This window comes from Pholis gunnellus, assembly GCF_910591455.1.
Source record: "Pholis gunnellus genome assembly, chromosome: 13".
NCBI lineage: Eukaryota > Metazoa > Chordata > Actinopteri > Perciformes > Pholidae > Pholis > Pholis gunnellus.
Genome location: NC_136540.1, coordinates 22,468,791 through 22,490,106, shown reverse-complemented (window position 1 = coordinate 22,490,106; position 21,316 = coordinate 22,468,791). Strand labels below are relative to the sequence as shown.

General features: G+C 43.8%; 1 protein-coding gene across 1 annotated transcript; it reads left to right on the top strand.

The window, feature by feature from the left end:
• Positions 1 to 544: 544 nt before the first annotated feature.
• Positions 545 to 21,206, top strand: mark4a (MAP/microtubule affinity-regulating kinase 4a; the record flags this gene model as incomplete). Its single annotated transcript, XM_079171748.1, has 18 exons — positions 545 to 598; positions 3,256 to 3,453; positions 4,182 to 4,235; positions 7,534 to 7,582; positions 8,036 to 8,101; positions 10,820 to 10,890; positions 10,982 to 11,038; positions 11,531 to 11,767; positions 14,119 to 14,238; positions 14,327 to 14,426; positions 14,556 to 14,665; positions 15,075 to 15,261; positions 15,858 to 16,069; positions 17,059 to 17,162; positions 17,745 to 18,029; positions 19,552 to 19,638; positions 20,696 to 20,740; positions 20,870 to 21,206. 18 exons carry the CDS (start codon positions 545 to 547, stop codon positions 21,204 to 21,206), a joined length of 2,373 nt encoding a protein of 790 aa, XP_079027874.1.
• Between the last annotated feature and the right edge of the window lie 110 nt (positions 21,207 to 21,316).

Here is a 21,316-nt window from a genome sequence, read left to right as displayed (position 1 = left end):
GCATTTGGCGTCGCGGGGTTTAAAGTGAACGAACGTATCGGACAGTGTTATTGACGAACGGAGATACTCATCCAGAAGGAGCCGTGTTTGTTTTGTGTGGCGAAATGAGGCAGGGGGTGGATAGTCGCCACAGAGACGCTGGGCTCCGGCCAAACATCACCGCATTTTAAGCACTTCATTCGATGCTCGGGATTTGCATTGCATTGCATTTGCTGCATCGTTGATCGGCCGTGTTTTTAATTTTTTACATGCATTTATTTATTAATTTTTTGCAAAGTGCATGGTGGAAAAAAATGCAGCTTGTTTGAGAGGACACCCCCCAACCCCCCCACCCCCCTCTCCTCCAGATATCCGTCGCTGCCATGACAGGCAGAGGTCTCCTCTCGACCGCGGCTCGGCCGGCTGGAGAAGAGGCAGATTGATTTGGGGACGGTCGGGGTCGCGTCTGCGGATGTTATTGTGTCCGTTCGGAGCCCCGTGAATAGCATCCACGCAAACGCACCGCGATTCTCACTCAGGGAAAGAGGGGAGAGAGTAAAACAACATGTCCTCTCGGTCTGCATTACCGTCTGGGAACGACAGGAGTACTGGAGACCATGTAAGTGCAATTGAAGCCTATAGCCTCTATGTTTGTGTGCATGCAAAGGATAAACCGTGCATCCCTGCAGAAAGAAAAAGAAAAAGATATATATGTGGCCTTTGGCATTCATTCACACAGTGTAGGCGGGGGAAAGGGGGGGGGGGGGTCATGGATGCTGCTATATGTTCCTCATTGGGTGAAAGGACTCTGGAGGTGATATCGGATGGATCTTTTAAGCAGAACAGGCTCTTTTTTTCTTTTCAGTTTTTTACAAAAAAAATGGCTAACCTTGAGTGTCTGCGCAGGGAAAGAGCCGATGGCGAGCCAAGCCTGGAATGAGTCCATCCGCATACGATAACATTCAGCGGATATGCGCAGAAAGCCTGAAAAACCAGCCGTCACCTCTTATTATAAGGCTGTGGAGAGATAGTGATGTCACATTAGACTCCTTGCTGCTGCTGCTGCCGCCTCTGTGTGTGTGTTTGCCTGTGCGTGTGTGTGTGTGTGTGCGTGCGTGCGTGTATTCCCCAGAAATTGGATGGGTGGGACGTGAACGCAGAAGGCCACAATAAATGTATGGAGAATATCTGGGTTTGCTCGCATGAAGCGAAGGGGGATTACTGCGTAAAATGATGTGCAGTCCGTTGCTGCGCAGCCTACAAAGCGCCCAACCCCAGAGCCAGTGGGTGTCAGACAGCGCCATACATTCAGTACAGTGGAGAACAGTAGTGGCCTCTAATGAAGACAGAGGCGAAGGGGATTTATTCATGTGAGACAGACGGAATATGACAGAGTCTATCTATCTATCGGCACACTCCTTATGAATGTATCCTCCATCAAAATGGTGACATGACTGATTGGCGTTGCATTATGGCATTTCTCTGCCCTAAACACTTCTGGCAAAGACTCCCCCCCCCCCCCCCCCCCCCCCCATCTGTTTGTTAGCAGAGCTCTCAGCACAGAGGGATGGTTAAGCTAGTAGATGTGTGTGTGTGTGTGTGTGTGTGTGTGTGTGTGTGTGTGTGTGTGTGTGTGTGTGTGTGTGTTTGTGGAACTGGACGTGCACAAGCGTGTGAGTTTACACTAAGTGTGAGTGCACGATTGATTACGAACGCAGAGCCATTTCCTTCCACTTAAAATGGATCTGGATCCTGCTGTCGTCCCTTCCACAGTTAACACGGTGACAGATGAGTGAATGGACAGGGGGTCGGGGTGGGAATACAGGTTTGAGGCCCAATGGCTTCGACGCGAGCCTGTGCTGTACAGTCGGTGGAGCTGATGCACCCCGGCTCCCTTGCTGTCGGTTGGGACTTGCCGGCGTCTTTCGATTTGGAGAGACATGGGTCCAAATTGGCTCAAGGTGGGGCATGAGAACAGGGAAGGAGGGAGTGTCTGAAGGTGGGGCGTGAGGCTACGTGGTTGTGTGAGTGTGTGTGAAGCTGAGAGCAAGATGACATGCTGGGGGGATGGAAGTGTGATGCCAGGGACTGGCCAGGGACCACTGTGCCGGCATCCGCTCCCTCTTTCCTGCTGTACATCCCTCTTTCTCCACCCTTTTATCGTCCGTCTCCGTCTTCTCTCTCCTGGTTTCTCCATCTCCTTGCTTTTGTTTTCCTCCCCCCATCATCATCATCATCCCTCTGTATCTTTTCTGGTCACATGACAAGAAGCTGCTTCACACTGCGATGCATCCAGCTTCATTTGTGTAAATGCACGTTGTTGTCCTCCTTTTGTCTTCCGCTCGGCTTCCTCTCTGAACATTGTCCGTGACTCAAGCTTCGGAAGCGTTGTGGTCCAGAATAAAGGTGGTAACATGCAGCAGCGGCTAACAGGGCTGTGAATACTCCAGGGCTACTTCAGGTTGCAGCGGAAAAGTATTACCTTACGCTCTGTCGTATTGCATGAAGACATCAAGTAGCAGACCTCTAAAGGAGATGATGCTGAAACCCAAAATGGAAACAATGTGTTCACGTGGGGGACAACAGCTGTTAACCCAGAAACGAAGGGGCATGTATTCACATGTTGCTCAGCTCAGTGTCGCTCCTTTTTTGTGGAGAAACAAAACATCTGGTGTAGCAGGTCAGTGACTCCCACAAATACAGCAGATACTCTAGTTTGAGTTCCCCCGGACCTTTGCCTTGAAACAGTTTAGCTGCTGCCTAAAAACAGTATGTTGTCTCCATATTCTTTGGTGACCAGAGTTCATAACCAGCTTGCAGAGACAAAAGGGACAAACCCAGATCATGTAGCTTCTGGAGACCACCAGTGCTCCATGGGTACAGGCAGTCCTGGAAGGTAGAGCTGGGCAATATATCGATATCATGATGAGTGACTCGATAACATCTTAGATTTTGGATCTCATGATGGCAGAATTGTTGTCTTTTCCTGGTTTTTGTAGTTTTCTGAACTTACCCGACTATTATAGCTGCTCTATTATTTGCCTTCTCCCGCTTAATCGTTATATCCACATTACTGATGGTTATTTATCAAAATGTCATTGTGTAAATCCGATAATATTGATATTGCGGTATCTGGTCATATATAAAATGATATTTGATTGTCTCCATATTGCCCAGCCCTATATGGAGGTGTTATGGTGTTGGCACAGTGAGTGACCACTCTTTCTCTCATCTCTTTTTAACCCCGCCCCCACCCTTATTTTGTTTTTCTTCCAGCATGTGTCGTTGGGGGCCAGCCGCTCCGACAAGGCCACCAGCCAGTCCAGCCGCTCGCTGGGCGCCCGGTGCAGGAACTCCATCGCCTCCTGCTCCGACGAGCAGCCGCACATTGGCAACTACCGCCTGCTCAAGACCATCGGCAAGGGAAACTTTGCCAAGGTCAAGCTGGCCCGCCACATCCTGACGGGCAAGGAGGTGAGACATGGGGCAGTGGAGGGTCTTGGTGGGAGAGAGGGAGGGAGGGAGGGAGGGAGGAGATGGATGGGTAGTTGATGGATGATGAATCCAAGGTGACGAAAGGCGGCGGTCAGTTGATGATTTAGTCGAGTATTGAAAGGGAAGATATCATGAAAAACTCACCTTTTCAGTTTCAAGCTAGTGGTTTGACTTAAGACAAATAATTTCAATCCGCATGGGTACCACTTTATGATAAGGTACATTTTGTGAAATGTTTATATGTTGTAAATAATTGCTTTACAATGCTTAGTAAGCCATTTAATAAAGCAACTTTGTGGGATGCTTTGACAGATTGGACCTTATGACCACTTCTTCTTAATAGTTGGATAAAAATATATAACTGCATTATTACCGAAAAAGAAAAGACAAACTGGAAATCTTTTACAACCTGGCAACCCCAAATTGGTTATTATACATTACTCAAGACTTAAAGCTTTAGTAAATGATTTATCAGTCATAAAACCATTCGGTGCAATTCACCCATTGTAAAAGATGGCTCCATTGACAGTGGTGCACATTCATAGATGTTATTTGTGTTACACTGAGATAGGGCTGTGTATTGTACAATAGGTAGAGGTGTTAATGACATCAGTAGGAATGAATGGAGGCTGTTATAAGGAGAGGCAAATTGTAATGGTGGTTTGTTTACTTCTCCTCATCAAAATCTTGCTTGACGTCTCTTCCAGGTTGCAATAAAAATCATTGACAAAACTCAGTTGAACCCAACCAGCCTACAAAAGGTAAGTTCCCCCTCTTTATAACGATGGCCTGTTTATTTAGGAATATGTGCATCACGTCCTCAGGTACAAAAAGTGAAACACACACGCTACACCATCTAATACAATCGGCCCTCATCGGCAGCAGCCAGGCATCAGAAATGTGGATGGTTTTCGGTCACATTGATATAATTCAATGAAATAGGCGACACACCGTAGGGGACTTGGAGAGGTTCAGGTTTATCCTCAGCTGTTCCCTCCTCAGAGGGGGGCAGGAACAAGAGAGCAGCTGATAGAGAGGGAGAGAGGGCTCGTGGGATGTGATGCTGTTTGGCAGGTGCTAGGGACTGGATGGGAGCGAGGGGAGACCTCTGCTCCGGTGATCATCTCTTGTCTCTCTCTCTGGGGCTAATCACTGCCCTGAGAGGGGGTGGGGGTTCTTTGATGTTTGGGGTTTGGTGGCCATTTCGTAGTGTCTTCAGAAAAGCTTTCGCTGATTGTCACAAGGAAGGCTTTTGATGGACTGGACTTTTTTTTTTTTTTTTCTCCTGCTGTGGTCAGCAAATTTGAGGTGGACTCTGGAGGTTTGTTGTGCGTGAAGGTCAGAGGCGGAAAAAAAGTGGACACTTTGGTTTCGCCACTTACTAAGGGCAACCGCAGAGTGGCGCTGACGCACACGTGCTTCAGACACAGGAGTTGGAATGTTAGACATTCGGGAGAAGGATGACCTGGACCGGTTGATATCTGGACACCCCATGGCCCGTCAGTCACAGGTTGATCACATGCTCGGATATCTCCAGCTTATCTCTAGAGCACATTAATCTGGATCGCACAGAGCCAGGTGAAGAAGTATCTCACAGTGAGGGAACATAAGCACAGACCGATCAATCAACTCATATTATTATTATATGCACATAGGCCAGAGTGTCTCCCTCATTTAGCTACAAGTGTGTCCCTCTCTTATCTCCTTATAACTCCCTCTTGATTGTTATTATTATTTTTCCTTTGACTTCTCTTTTGTTTTTGTAAACAATCTTTTCCTCAATCAGTGCAACGATAGCGGTGACCTTGGGTTTTTACAGTATGATCAAGGCTTTAGTGCATAAAAATACTCTTTTCCCATAACCACCCGTTGATCGCTGGCTTCCTATAATCCTGATACTTTGACTCATCATATTTCTGGTGCTTATATCATATACCATACCTGCCTCGAATATTAGATGCTCTGCAGCAACTGTAATCCCAATTTGTATGTTATCCTGCCTGGTGCTTTTTTTTTCTTGGACCGGGAACCGGCTGCCGCGAGAGACAATGGAGAGGAGAGAGGCGACCGCTGATTGGAGAGATTGCTTTTACTATTGGCCGGGGATGATAGCGGGGCTTCTTTACATACCCGTGGGCTAGAGAAAATCCTCAGCACTATTAGCATAATCTGGACGGTAATGTATGTAGAGAGGAGAAGGAAAGAGGGAGATGTATTGTATAGGGGAGGGTAAAAGAGGGGGAGGAAGAAAAGAAGAGGGAAGTAAAAATCAAACCTCAACATCTGTTAAGAGGTTATAGGAGGATATTTATACACTGGCCTCTCTCATGTTGGAGGACACCAAACATGTGTCAGTTAGAAATTATATATACAGTATATATATTTAATACTTACATTTGAATACAATTAGTTTTTATCTGCTATATTGTTAATTAAAGCCTGCAGCCTTCATTGCCACGGAGCACGTGTGTCCCTCTTGGTCAGCTTTATCGTAGGATTGCTATTTATTTGCGGTCATTAGCGATAACCGGGGTCGAACATGTTGCCAGGGGATTGTTTATTGTTTTGACGGATCTGACGCCATGACGGGCGCGTTGGGGGGTGGGGGATTAATGGGTCGCCTGGATGATGAGACGCTTCAGCACTACGTATCCCAAGTTTCCCTCTGAACACAGCTGGAGAAGCTGGGAAAGAGCCCGGTCTTAATACCTGGGTCACTATGGCAACAGTGACGTTGGGGGCGCCGCTTGAGGAGAAGACTGCCAGAGAGGAATTGAATGAAGGAGGAGGGGACGGAGGGGAAACAGGGAGGGGGAGGGTTGAGAAAAGAGGATAGAAAAGCTTATCGCACCATCTTTTACATTTGATTTTTTTACCCCAGTTGGTGGAGTCGACGACGTGGAGGAGAGTCACTCGTTTTTAGCGATGGCCTTTTTGTCGAGGGAGTGTACTGTTATAGATGTGAAACCACGGGAGCTGGCTCAAATCGGATCCCCCTGTTCTCCAACAAAGTGTACAAATCTGTCCCCCAGAAGAGACATATCACACCACAGTGAGAAGTGATCGGATGGAGAGTAGAAGGTTTTGGCTGCAGATTCATCCCATTTGTGTGTGGGACATTTGTTGTTGTTGTTGTTGTTTTTAACAGCGAGGGGGCTTTGTTGGTTGCTGTCACCCTCGATGGCAAGGGATGGTGTTATTTTTAGGACAAAAAGTACAAATGGCTTGTCCTGGTTACCCCGATCTCTTAGGGGGTCTTTGTTTTATTTCAGCAGCTAAATTGAACGAACATTAGTGTGCTATAAAGACTATATGACAAACGACCACAGCACAGGGCCCTTTTTATTTTAACGGACATTTAATCTATGAAGGGGTGTATTAAAACAGTTGCTTTCCACTGTGGTGATCATTTCTACGATACTGTCAGACTCATTATGGACAGTTAAAAAAAAGATTCAACGCTATCTATTAGTTACATTTTGACCCTATTCACCTGGGTGACCTGGCTGTTCATTGATAATAAAGGGAATTGACTCGTAGGATTCACAAGACATTCGGGTCAGCTTACTCTGTCCAGGTGTGTCTCTGCGCCTCTGACAAGGAGGTTTTTACTCCCTGTTTGTACTGAATCTCATGAACTCATTCCAGGGGAATTCAGTGGACGGATTGGTTTTGCTAACATTTTGGTGACGCTCCAGAAGATGAGAGAGATTTTAAATTGTATGTTTACAAGAACAACAGAAATAGGGATCATCACAAATGTTTTTCAGCTGTTGGAATTAACGACCGCCCTCTTAAAATGAGAAAAATAAAAAAAATGCCTACTCATTTTTACTTGTCAGCCTGACCTGGGACCAAAAGACATGGGTATCAAGCCAGGAAAGGCAAAGAACATACACGGGTCTCTACAATGTCAATGCATTTCTTGTCCCTCTTTGCTACACTCTAAAGCCCAGATTCACGGCAACGTGGAGAACACTCAAATGCAGCGTCTGCAACACAAGGTCTATCTATGTCTGATATCATCAAGGCATTCAAATTCTGTTTTTTTCTTCCCAGCTCTTTCGGGAGGTACGAATAATGAAAGGCTTGAATCACCCTAACATAGGTAAGGCGCATACATGCATCAATGTGTTTGTGTGTCTGAGTGCTGGGTCCCTGCGTGTGTGTTTTGCTTCCGCACGTGTGTGTGTGTGTGTGTGTGTGTGTGTGTGTGTGTGTGTGTGTGTGTGTGTGTGTGTGTGTGTGTGTGTGTGTGTGTGTGTGTGTGTGTGTGCGTGTGCGTGCGTGCGTGCCCAGACAGAAGTGTAATGCTTTGAGTAAGCTTCAGAGCGTTCGTTGACCGAACCGTAGCGAGCGTCATCTCATGCCTCATATGGAGGTCACCAGGTTGGATTGCATAAAGCTGAAATGCCATATGGATAAATAAAAAAAAAACACAGCATTATGGTGAGGTCGTTGGTATTAAGACAGGCAGACACGGCTGCGCTGTTTATTTATGATATGAGCAGGATTTGTTGATATCTATTTGATTTTAATCTGATTCTGTTTTGGGTCACAGTGCAGCTGTTCGAGGTGATTGAGACTGATAAGACCCTTTACCTAATCATGGAATACGCCAGTGGAGGTGGGTATATCCGCCATCACATCTGGGAAATACTATGTGTGCAAATGATGCAGAAAGTTACAGGTTTGGTGGAACTACGGCTTGTCCATGCTCCCAACAGGGAAATCTCATGTGTGTGTCATCATGATTGGATCATTTTACACTTTACTTCCTCCATTTGGATGAATGGTGAAACGCAATGGCTAACGGGCAAAATTGTAACAACACGGGTACATTTGATTTATTTTATTTTTCTTCCATATCTCAAATACAATTTTCAGGAATAGTTTGACATTTTGGGAAATACGCTTATTTGCCTTTTTGTTGAGAGTTAGATGAGAAGAATGATTTCCGTTTGCAAGATATAATGTAACGCTAGAGCAAAAAAGAAACCAGGCTTTATGCCAAGCTAAGCTAATGGTCTGCTGGCTGTAGCCTTACATTTACAGTAAAGCTAAGAGAGAGCATGTTTGTCAAAAATGTGGCAGTATTTCTTTAAGATACTGTGTTCCCTCTGCAGTTGAGGGGAATTGAAAAATATGAGAGCTCGTACTGTTAATAATGATAAATACTGTTGTCACCAAAATGTGACCTTCTGTTTCAGTAGTGTTAATATTATCAACACTATTTATACATTAAGTCAAAATCAAGTGAAATTATTTCACCATTGTTTAGTGTCTTTTCCCACTGTTTTAAACCAAAATGTAGTGTTGAATTAGTTTTTTGAGCTATATGCATCTATGCATTCACCAGATTACTAGTTATTTTATTTGACTTTATTTGACTCTTTACTCATCCAAACACGTGATGCTCCAGCACTCTGAGATAGTGGGATCATGTAGTCACCATTAGATGACTGTTGACGACCACCTAATAGGTGTTGTACAGTTCAACATCCAAACTTAATAGAGCAGGGGTCTTCAACGTTTTTCAGGCCAAGGACCCCCAAACTGATAGAGAGATGGAGCAGGGACCCCCGACTTTATATATTGTATAATATTGTGTTTTATATTACACTGGGCCTAGTGCCATGTATATACACACCTCTTTATTGTGCATTCAATACTGAGCTATTCAAATAATACACAGGTTCAAATCTTCATGTTTTTATTTTAAACATGTGAAGGTACAGTGAGTAGGGTGGCCGTGCCACTACCATTTAGAAACATACCTTGTCAGCTGATACCAATGCCAATATCAACATTGTCTGTCAATTGCATGATAATCATGCATACAAGCTATTCAAATTGATGTTTTCATTTTAAACATAAATGTGGAAACCAAAATGAGTGATGGACTATTAGTTCCTCAGCCATGCATAAACATACCTGTTATCTTGCATACAATACTGAACTATTAAAATAATGGACACATTCATGTTTGAAAAAACATGTCACCAATCCTGTTTTTCTGTGTTCTGGCCCAAACCGTATCGTTTGCTTACTGTGACCTTGGAGAATGTCACAGACTCTGTTTCAAATGTGGCTTTCTGTCAAAGTGCTTTAGGTTGAGGATAAAAAAGACCATACGGATGTATTAAGGAGTTGTAGTGGGGCCTGAATGGCTAAAATGAACTATCTAGCTTCATAAACAGTATTTTCAAGCATTAATAATATGACATCCTTTCATAATTTTATTTAGGGGTGGGAATCAGCAGAGGGCCCACAATAAGATATGATCACGATACCTAGGTCATGATACGATATTATTGCGATATTGCTATATGCTGACATTGCGATTTATTATCTTTTTGCATTTGCAAATTATGCAGTTTGTCAACATCTGTTTTATCTTAAAATATATAGTTTTCATCTCACTTCAGTCCATTTCTAATAGGCCTATAACCAATGAACTCAAATATTTATTATCATCATCAACTATTTTCTTGTACTTTGTTAAAATCATCTATAGTGGTGATTTTCATTTCATTAGGAAATATAAAATTGTATTTTTAGTTTAATAGGATCAGATGATGAACTAATGACATTTTGGACAGACATGGACATAAACTGCAACATGATTGGTTGGCAGGGGCATACAGCCACGAGGCGATCATTTGAGTTTAATATAAATATCAACCCCACCCACCCCACCTTAGTCATTTTTGTAGTCTCTAAGCCAGGCATTCTTCTTTTTCTTCAGAAAAGCTTTTCAGTCATTGAGAAGTTGTATTTCTATCTAATATTTCCTGTCATCAAAAAATAAAAAATGAAAAAATAAAAAATGTAAATCTATCTAAATGTAATGCTGATGCCAAATTGGTTTAAACTGAAATATGATATACTGTATGTCTGTTAGTAGTGCATACACCATAGAAATAGAATAGTAGTGGGACGGACTTTCCCATTCAAATCAACGTAGCAGGATGGCACATTAACTTTGTGAACATTAGCTAATATTAGCTATATTAGCCGTTAGCCATATTATCCGCATAACCCCTGAGTGTATTGGATAAGCAAGGGTGTATTTTATTGTTTGAGATCTTCTTCTGTAAGTGAATAAGCATATTTCCCAAAATGTCAAACTCTTTTTCTAATTCTGTGTCATTCTGTTTTCCCGTGGCAAGAGGACAAATTTCCCCTTGCAGACAATAAAGTCGACACCTTGACAGCACTTACACCTTATGAATATTAATAACTGAATTGATTGGAATTGATTGCGTGCATCAGCAATATGTAATAAAATAGCAATAATGCTTCTGGCTTTATCAGCTGACTGATCTGTCTCTGTTGCTCACAGGTGAAGTGTTTGACTACCTCGTGTCTCATGGGAGAATGAAGGAGGTTGAAGCCAGAGCCAAATTTCGACAGGTATGAATACATTGCCTCTTGGATGCCCGCATTGTACCGATCCTCATATTCAGTCGTCAGCACTTCAGTTTTGTCCGTCTCACGTTCACAGATTGTCTCCGCTGTCCACTACTGCCACACGAAGAACATTGTCCACAGAGATTTGAAGGTGAGAGGCTCTGAAGATGTTTTGGGGGCTGCTTTTCAGAGAGCTGGTGAAATAGGGCTTGTCCAAGGCTGGGGCATTTCTTCCACTGACAGATTACACTGAACAGAAAGTTATAATCTGGGACTAGTCTTAATCTGTGTCTGTGAAAAGGGCCCTTCACCATCTTAATCGCACGGTGAGGCGCTGGTGAATCGAGAAGCTGGGAAGGGTAGGAGGTAGCCAGGGCCTGTTCTAATAGACTATTACAGCCCTAAACATACACAATGACATAGAAACAGTGAGTCATGTACAGTAACCATGTTGTTGGACAACACGCAAGCTCCATCCCCCATCAGTCTCTCATTTGCTGTCATTTTTTTTCTTCATCAACTCCCGTTGTGGTGTCCTCCTTCTTTCTCATTCCTCTTTTTCCTCCCCCCTCACACTATTTTCTCTACCCCCCCCCCCCCCCCCCCCCCTCCCCCCTTCTACATCAATACATGTGTGACTCAGGCGGAGAACCTTCTGCTGGACGCCGACGCCAACATCAAGATCGCCGACTTTGGCTTCAGCAACGAGTTCACGCTGGGCAACAAGCTGGACACGTTCTGCGGCTCGCCGCCCTACGCCGCCCCCGAGCTTTTCCAGGGCAAGAAGTATGACGGGCCCGAGGTGGACGTCTGGAGTCTCGGAGTCATCCTCTACACACTGGTCAGCGGCTCGCTGCCCTTTGATGGGCAGAACCTGAAGGCGAGTGGATGAGAGAGAGGGACTGTCTGTCGGTCTGGTTACATCTAGGGCCTTGAGTTTCCCTCAGGGGGATTACAGTAACAGTAATGGTTCACATGTATTGAAATGTTTCCGACAGCCACCTGATTTAGTCAAGATAACATTGTCTGTTTCTTCTCTATATATGAATATTTGCACACTGTGGAACCATTTTATTGGGCTGTTTGAAGTGTGTATTTGTATCATCATTTAGGGCCAAGTGGTTTGGTTTGCTTTAAATCTTATGATCTCCGCAAGATGTAAGACTGTGGGGAGATCATACGTTAGGTTGTGTTTGTGTGTGTGCGTGAGCGTGCGTGTGTGAGCGTTAGGGCTGCCCCCTCTTAGGCGACTTATTGGTCGTTTTGGTCTTATAGTTGACAAAGATTTCTTTAGTCCAGTAGTCATATTTTTGCTTTTTTCTTTCTGATTGATTATTTCCAAGAAAATAACGAACACGTCTCTGGTAAACACAAGATTTAAAGTGTTGCTTTTGTGTGATTCTTTGTGGAGATACTCATTTTTACAGACCTGTTAATTTGACTAATCGTTTAGCCGACAAAATCATAAGAGTGTAAGTCAACGAAGAATTTCCTTTGTCGAGGACAGCCCTAGTGTATGTGTGTATCTTGTCTGTCCACGCATAATCTTGCGTACTACTGGACCCATCAGCCTAAAATGTTAAGGTAGTGGGCCGCAAGTGATCAACAACTGCTTCAGTAGCAAAAGGCATTTCCGGCAATAAGATAAAGTTAAAACAAGCCTTACCTTGTCTGTTGCAGGCCTTTTTCGGCCTTTGTTGTGGCTCATCCATATGAAAGTTTGAGCATCTGCAGATTAATTCCATAGGTGATATGTTATGATCCACTAAAGTAGGCATGATACAAGATTAATAAATCCCCTGTTTGTTTGTTTTTATCTCCGCCGCTATATTGACTTTAAGGGAACCTGGAAGGAGGGAGTGGGAGGGGAGAGAGGGACACACCTGGTGGAGATCTGCACTCTACTGAGTGCACTTTTCTAGACTCGGGTCGTGTGATGAGTTCAGTTTACTGTAACAGTGGTTGATGGAATGTGATAGAACAGCCCCAAAGGCTTTTCTGCCCTTTGGGGCTGTTAGATGAAGTCTGAATCAAACGTAGTGGCTCAGTTGTGGCATCCTGATTTTAAATATGGGCCAGGACCTTCATCTCTCTCGTAGTCTTCCTTCATCTCCAGTGATTAAAAAGATTTAGTTCATACTAGTAGTTGCTTCATGGTGTTCACTGACTTAGTTATATTTCACCAGAATCTTTGGTGAACAGTGGTGGCAACCTCAAAATACTTTTCGTCCTCAACCGTTCAGAGAAGTTAAAGATAAATAGACCAAGCTAAAAAATACATATAACCTGATTGGTAGAGAAGATTATTTGTTAGTGTTTCAAATAATATCTCTCCTAATCAGTTTTCAATACAGTATTATTATTATTATTATTTTATGTGTATAGAATAAGTTATTTAGCTAGTTAATATTGACCATTAAATCTCTAATCCTAATGTCACCCCGATAATGATTAGTAGTGTGAAAGCATTATTCTCTGTCTTTATCTTCTGTAATGTAGTGTAATAGAACCCGCCGCTACATAACAACACCTAAAAAATATAGTATTTCTATCCAAAATCCAGCAGATGGCAATGAGTGGCCCCCTAGAGCTCGACCAGAGGCTGGAGACAAATGTGTGTTTTACCCGTCTCATATCTGACCGCATCCCAGCGTACAGTACTGCCTGCAGTGAGGGACCTGGGGACTGTTATGCAACAGACACATCTGACTGGTCTTATCAGATAAATTATTTTGGATATGTTATAATTTAAAAGTTCAACATAAACCAAAGTGGTGGTTATTAGTGGGGGAGTCAGAGTGAAAGAATGTGCAGAATGTGTTGTGATGCATCATGCTGTCACTCTCATAATGCCCAATACAAAAGTACTCTTCTTACCATATTTGTGTAAAAAAAAGGCATATGTGCATCTGGTTTATAGACTGTAGATAAGAAGTGGACATAGTCGTCGTGACATCACCCATTGGTTTGTGGACTGCCGTTTTGAAACCTTAAGTTCGTCGCCATCTTGGATTACGGCCGTTGTCATGTTGTTTTTTTTCGCAACCAATGAATGGAGGTTACCATATTTGGAAAGTGGAGGAGTGACGTAGAGACGTTGTATATGGTTCTGGTAGCAGCGTTTAAGACACTTCCGCATTGGCTTCAGAAATGGAGGTTGCCGCCTGGTCTGGTTGCAGAGTTGGAATTTGAAGAGCTGTATGTCTAACACGTGATGGATCTGGCCAACAGGAGCTGAGGGAGCGAGTGCTGAGAGGAAAGTACCGTGTGCCCTTCTACATGTCCACAGACTGTGAGGGGATCCTTCGCCGATTCCTGGTGCTCAACCCCACCAAACGCTGCACCCTCGACGTAAGTACACACAAGCACATGAAGCACAAATTAGCGTTGCGGGAAATTCAAACGCAACTGAAGCTTTTCTGTGTCTCTGTTTCTACAGCAAGTCATGAAGGACAAGTGGATAAATTCAGGTTACGAGACTGATGACCTGAAGCCCCACATAGAACCTGTTGAAGACTTCAGCGATCCGGCTCGCATAGGTGAGTCAGCTGGACCGCTGTTACTGCTAAGAGACCATAACAAACCTGGTCGATGTAGTCGAGATGCAAGATGTTTTCTATAACTGTCTCTTCTCTTGCCTTTCATATGTGATGTTTTGTGTTCCTCAGAGGTAATGGTGGGGATGGGCTTCACTTCAGAGGAAATCAAGGACGCTCTGCTCAATCAGAAATACAATGAAGTCACCGCCACCTACTTACTACTGGGCCGTAAAGGCGATGTGAGTTATATAGATCTACCCAATATTTATTTTTGCATATAAAGTATTTGGCTGACATGCTAACCAGAGCAATTGACAATGAATGAAATACCAGGTTGACCTTTTCCTTGATCACCAGTTGTACATAGAAAACTATTATACTTAGTACTTCTTAATTCCTTACTTGGCAAATATTGACATATTTTTCAACTTTTTAAATGCATGTGTTAAATGTCATCTGAAAACAAACAGCCATACAAAAGCTTGCTTAAATAAAATAAATCACAATATCTGGAATGTATCTCCACTCTTTCGTTGTCAGCTTTGTTCTACTGTGTTAGCTGCTTATAAGAACATTTTGGAAATAAAGCATGGAAGGGGAAAAAGGAAATATCTGTTTTCAGACACTAATATCACTGTGCTGTTATAGGAGGGCAGTGAGGCTCGGACAGCTAGTAGCCTGTCCCTGGCAAGGGTACGACCCAGTCCCATCACCAATGGGACCAACAAGCACTCCTCGGCCACCGGCTCGTCTTCGTCATCCACCTCCTCCTCACATAGCAAGACCCAGCGCAGTGCCTCCACCTACCACAGGCAGCGACGACACAGCGACTTCTGTGAGTCTCTTCTCTAACTTCTCTAACCTTTTAAAAAGGTTCCACCTGGAACCCTTTCAGAAGGTTCTACCCAGAAATCCCTATGAGAGGCTCTTCGGAAAACCCTTCTATGGTGTAATGGTTACCCGAAGAACACTCTCTGGAGGCTCTATCCAGAGCCTTTTTACCCTCATATTTCATATTCCAAAGGTTTCATCTAAATCCCCCTCAGGAGGTGCTACAGAGAATCATTTTATATTACAATGGTTTAATCTCGAACCCACCCAGGAGGTGCTACTGAGAACTATTTTATATTCCAAGGGTTTCATTTAGAACCTACCCAGGGTGTGCTACAGAGAAACCGTCTATATTCCAAGGGTTTTATCTAGAGCCCACTCAGAGGGTGCTAACAAGAACCCTTTTATATTCTAAGGATTTTATCTACAACCCAGCCAGGAGCTGCTTCCGAGAACCTGTTTGGAACCCTTTTTCTAAGAGTGCAGGGCTTTGACTGGTTGTATGGAGGGATATACCTTTCATAACCCACTAGAGTGTATTTGCAGAATATTCCTTATACGAGTCTGTGTGTCTGTGCTCTGCTGTCCTCCACAACAAAGGCGGGCCCTCCATGCCCGTCATGCATCCCAAACGGAGCCCCACTAGCACGGGCGAGCGGGAGCTGCGGGAGGGAAGAATGCCTTCACGTAAGGCCAGTTGCAGCGTGATTGGGAGCCACAGCCTCCCTCCCTCCAGCCCAATGGTTAGCAGTGCCAACAACCCCAACAAGTCTGAGATCCCAGACCGCCGCAAAGACATGACCGCCACCACAGTAAGTGAGAGATGTCCTCATTACATTACATTATATTACAGTCATTTAGCAGACACTTTTATCCAAAGTGACTTACAATAAGTGTATTCAACATAGTTATTCAAGAGAACTACTAGTCACCAGAAGTCATAAGTGCATCTCCTTTTTAAACAATCATCTAAGAGCATAAACCAGAGCAAACGTACAGTGCAGAAACAAACATACAATAAGTACAACAAACTAACACGAATACAATAAGTGCTGAGTGGAAGGCTCAGGGTAGTACTTCTTGAAGAGGTGAGTTTTCAGCCTGATGAAAGATGGACAGCGACTCTGCTGTCCTGACGTCAGTGGGGAGTTCATTCCACCACTGTGGGGCCAGGACAGAGCTCGTGTTAAAGAGGTTAAGCCTGCACTGAAGAAACGAAACTGCAGAGCTGAAGTTAGGGAGCGTCTCAAAAGTCATTACAAATTGCCAAGAGAGCTTTTAGATTTTTGTGTTAAGGCTTTCTAATTTTTTTTTTATCACTGACGCTTTATTTCCACCTGGACCTCCTCCCATTGCGTGCACAACCTCCATTTTGAAATGACACGACATGGCTCAGTGTGCTGTTATGGCCCTTTTTGTCAATTATTTACTCACTTTTCATCATCGACACTTCAGACGTACCTTTACACTAATTTGGACTTCCTCGCATTACTGTAAATACAAAATCATGAATTTCAAACTTACATTTTCCCATTGTTAAAGGCTCCAGTTCTATTAACTATTCATTTCATAAACAGTGTTTAGTTATTTTGCATGTTTTGAGAGCAGCTTAACTCATAGATAGACATGAGGCGTATACATGGAAGTAGAAAACACACTTTAACATAGAAAATGTTTGCTGCTAGTGTCACTTTTCTGTGTGTACTGAATGTGATACTTTAACAGTGTGTAGTGGAATTGGTTCCACTGAATATTAAAGTGACTTAATATCTTGCCTCTTACCTTTTTCTCCTCTCTGTAGAATAACATCCCTGGAAGCGCCATGACACGCAGGAATACATATGTCTGCACTGACCGCTCGGGCGCTGACAGACACTCTCTTCTGCAGAACGGCAAAGACAACAGGTACCACTTGTGTGTGGGAGCTTTGAATATTTACCAGTACAGATCTTTAATAAGCAGATTAAGCAGGTAACTGTTTGGTGGAGCCATATCAGCACATCATCATATGGATCCGTTAAGCAACAACATCAAATCATACATTGATTTAAAAAGGTAAGAGTGTAAGATTAATGCTCCGGTCATTTTGCCTGAAAATCTTTACTTAAAAAGGTAGCAGTTGTCACTTTCTGTTGTTAGGAAGATGTGTGAAAATCTGAAATAGAACTTTCCAGGACGTTTTGTGTCTTGGAAGCTTGCCAACTCAGTTTCTACAGTTCTACTAACATTGTGCCCACATCTTTAAAAATCTGACAAAACTAGACATATTTCTTCCATCATACAGCAATTGAAGCTGTAAATAGACAGGAAGCCAACATAGTGTAAAGACAATGGTATACAGAGGAATACCAAATTATGCCTGGGCAAAACTGTTCAGCTTTTCATTTAAAGGTTTTTATCTGATTCAGTTGTGAATTGTACGGTGTAAGTAAAAAGTATTGCAATGAAGTGTGAAGAGACACAATCATTCCTTTTTCTACTCTGCAGCTCATTGGGCCACCGCATGCCGCAAGCGTCTCCCTCCACGCTCAGCATTTCTGGCGCCGGAGCTGCCGCCTCCTCCTCGTCCTCGGACCGGTGCCGCCTGACCCGAGGCTCCACCATCCGCAGCACCTTTCACGGGGGACAGCTGAGGGACCGCGGGCCCCCGGTCTACTCAGCCCCACCCACTTCACCCACCTTGTCCCACCATGACACCAACCCCCTGCCACACGCCCGCACCAGGGCAACCTCCAACCTCTTCACCAAGCTGACCTCCAAACTCACTCGCAGGTAGATGCATGCCGCTTGTCACGTATCACAGGATTGATACCACGTTTAGAGTTTGAGCATTAGATATGAAGCTACAGCCAGGAGACTGTTAGCATAGCTTACCATAAAGACTGGAAGCATGTGGAAACAGCTAGCCTGGCCCTCTTTAAAGGAAACAAAAAGCACCCACCAGGACCTCTAAAGCTCACTACTTTTTGTACAGATTAAGCAAGTGAGATATATAAAGATACACCTTTTTCAAGTGCTGGTAGGTGTTTTTTACTTTGGACAGAGCCAGGCTAGCTGTGTCCCCCTGTCTCCAGTCTTTGTGCTAAACTTAGCTAATAGTCTGTTGGCTCGAGCTTCATATTTACAGTACAGACATGAGTGATATCGATCTTCTCATGTAACTCTGCAAGGAACTATATTTTCCAAAATGTCAAACTATTCAGAGCTGCAGATGTCGTAAATGTAACTATTAATGTTATGGCTGGAATTAAAAGGGTTTTTGTTTTATACTCCAACTACTAATTTCACTTTTCACTATTTCAGGCAACACATCTTTTTACACCTTTAACCTATAGGGTTATGGTCATATGAAAAGGGGAATAATTCATTTGAATTGTTCAGACACCCGTAGTGGAAATGCCTCCGATACAGCTTAAAGTTTGCTACATTGTGAAAAACAAATCTGTGTTATAATCAGCAGGAGGAGAGCTGGTCAACGCTATCTGTTAGCTGTTAGCAGCCGGTGGGCAGCACAGTCCTGCTTGGCTTGATAATAGAGTTAACAGCTAACATACTGAGGTTTCATTGAGTTTCATGGTTGTGCATGCAAGCCCTATGCATAAGGAATAATAGTAAAGCGAAGGCCATCATAATGTCTTCATATATAATTTTGTAAAATGTAGCATTTGGTGAGAAACTAGAATGAATCCAGTTGTTTGAAGGAGATTTCCAAAGCAATATAAAATAGATATTAGAAAGTGAATTATGACCTACCAACACTAGCTCTAAGCAGTTTATAATACACCATTAAAACTTCTAATGCCAAGATTTGTTTTGAATCAAAGAAAATATATAGATAAAGATGTCATCAGGTATCATAATCTGTTTCAGCTAATCAAATGTAAGATATGTCTTAAGAAGACAATATATCACAAACCAAGAATATCAAACATACAATATGAAATGATGTAGCGTTGTTGTGAAGTTCTTCCTTTCAGCTTGAGCACAGCCCTGGATACGGAGCCACGCTTATCAGAACACTGTATTCACCCGGCCTTTTGGCAAGCCCTTCTGTGGCCCTGGATTATCCTCTGCTCCCCTCTCCCTCCCAGTCGTCATAATCACACATGTCTAATCTTATCCAACCTCAGCTTTATCCTCGCCAATCGGCTCGTGCGCTGCGCTTCCTTTCCACCACTTGCTCTCCTGTGATTCAATTATATTCTCTCTTATTCCCCCGACCCCACCCCCTGCTCTTCCCTCTTTTTCTCCATCTTTATCTCGTTGTGCTTTCCCCCCACTGTCATGGCATCAGGGTCAACCTTGACCCGTCCAAGCGCCAGGGCTCAAACAAATCAGTCTCGGGTTGTACTCTTCCACAAGGATCAAAAACAGTTAGTAAGTTCCCATGTCTCTGGCTTCTTTCTTGTCTGCCTGTGCTGCCCCATATGTCTGCCTGACTTCTTCATACCTCTATCTATGAATTCTTGCTTGTCTGCATGACTGTTAACCATCTTCATACTGTCAGAGTCCCACACTCTTGGTTCCAAGCATGGTTGCAGTCAAGGACAGTCTTTTATGATCATGGGTGTAATTCTACCCTTAGAAGTTGTGTTTTATGTTTTTGTGGTTGATGGGTTGAAAGTCATTACATGTTACTCCACGTGTTGTTTGCGAGAATGGATTGGAATGCGTAGTGCCATGAACAGAGGTGTCTAAGAGTCAAACGACTGCATTTATATCTGCATGCTTTGAAATTTGTGAGAAAGCAGAAACCTCTCACCGTATGATACCCAGTAGGGCTGCACAATTAATCCAAATCGCGATCAGGTTTTCGGCATTCTGCAATTAAATGAACATGGCTTTTCTGCATATCAAATCAAGCGTTTCCTGAACTAACTAGCCAGGCCAGGAATGTGTGGCTGAGATAGAGATAGACTTGTGAAATGGGTATAATATTTACTTTAGTGACTATGGAGCGAAAGAATCTGTCATAATCTGTGTTCACACTCACTTCTCCCATTGGAGTTAATAGACTCAGGACCTGCTGCTAGTCTCATAAAGGGGGCGGGGCAGCGGCAGAGCTACTCTATGCGTGTGTACCCTAAAGCAGTAGCTAGTTAACTAGTAGAAGTAGAGGAAGTAGGAGTAGAAGAGCAATTCATTATTTTTTTTAGAGAGCAGCGGGGCAAAACGTAAATGCACTGAATTCCTGCAAATTTTTATTTTAATGTCAAATTGCAATTAAAAAAATCGTTGTCGCTAAAATGAATAAATAATCGCGATGATTAATCGTGACCACAATATTGATAACAAATAATCGTGATTGTCATTTTGGCCTTAATGGTGCAGCCCTAATATCCACTACTGACTGCCATCTCATCTGAGAGTTGTGGATTACTCAGAAGGCTCGTTGTGCTCTGCTGGATTACCTCTTACTCTGCCTGTTTGTCCCACAGGGTCACAAATGAATCTGAGGGAATCAGGAGATTTGCGGTCACAAGGTCAGTGCTCTTGTTCCAGCTGCAGTACAGCACTTAGAAAATAGATGGGTTTTTTTTATGAGACTAGTAGAAAGCAAGCATGTTTCAATGCCTAAACATTTTTCTGATGACCCCCCCCCACCTCCCTAGTTGCCATCTACCTTGGTATCAAAAAGCGTCCGAGCCCCGGGCCGTCGGACGTGGCTGGGATCTGAGAGGCGGTGGGCGGAGGGACCCTGCGGAGGTGGTTCTGGCCCTGCGGGAGGCGGCGCTCGGGTGTGGCTGCCAGGTCCACCATGCCGGCCCCTTTCTGCTCTCCTGCACCCACGGCGTGGCAGGGGGCCGTGTGGCTTTCGAGGCCGAGGTGTGCCACCTTTCCACGGGCACCTCCGAGACTTCTAACGGGGTGCGCTACACGCGACTATGGGGGACGCCGCTAGCTTTTCGAGACATTGCCACCCAAATCTCTAAGGACCTTGAACTTTGAACAGAGGGACGTGTTTGCGTATGAGTGCTTGTTGTTGTGTGAGCGAGTATTGGATGTGTGTGCGCAAAGGGAGGTGTTGGTGGAAAAATGTAAGAAAAAAATAGTAGAGA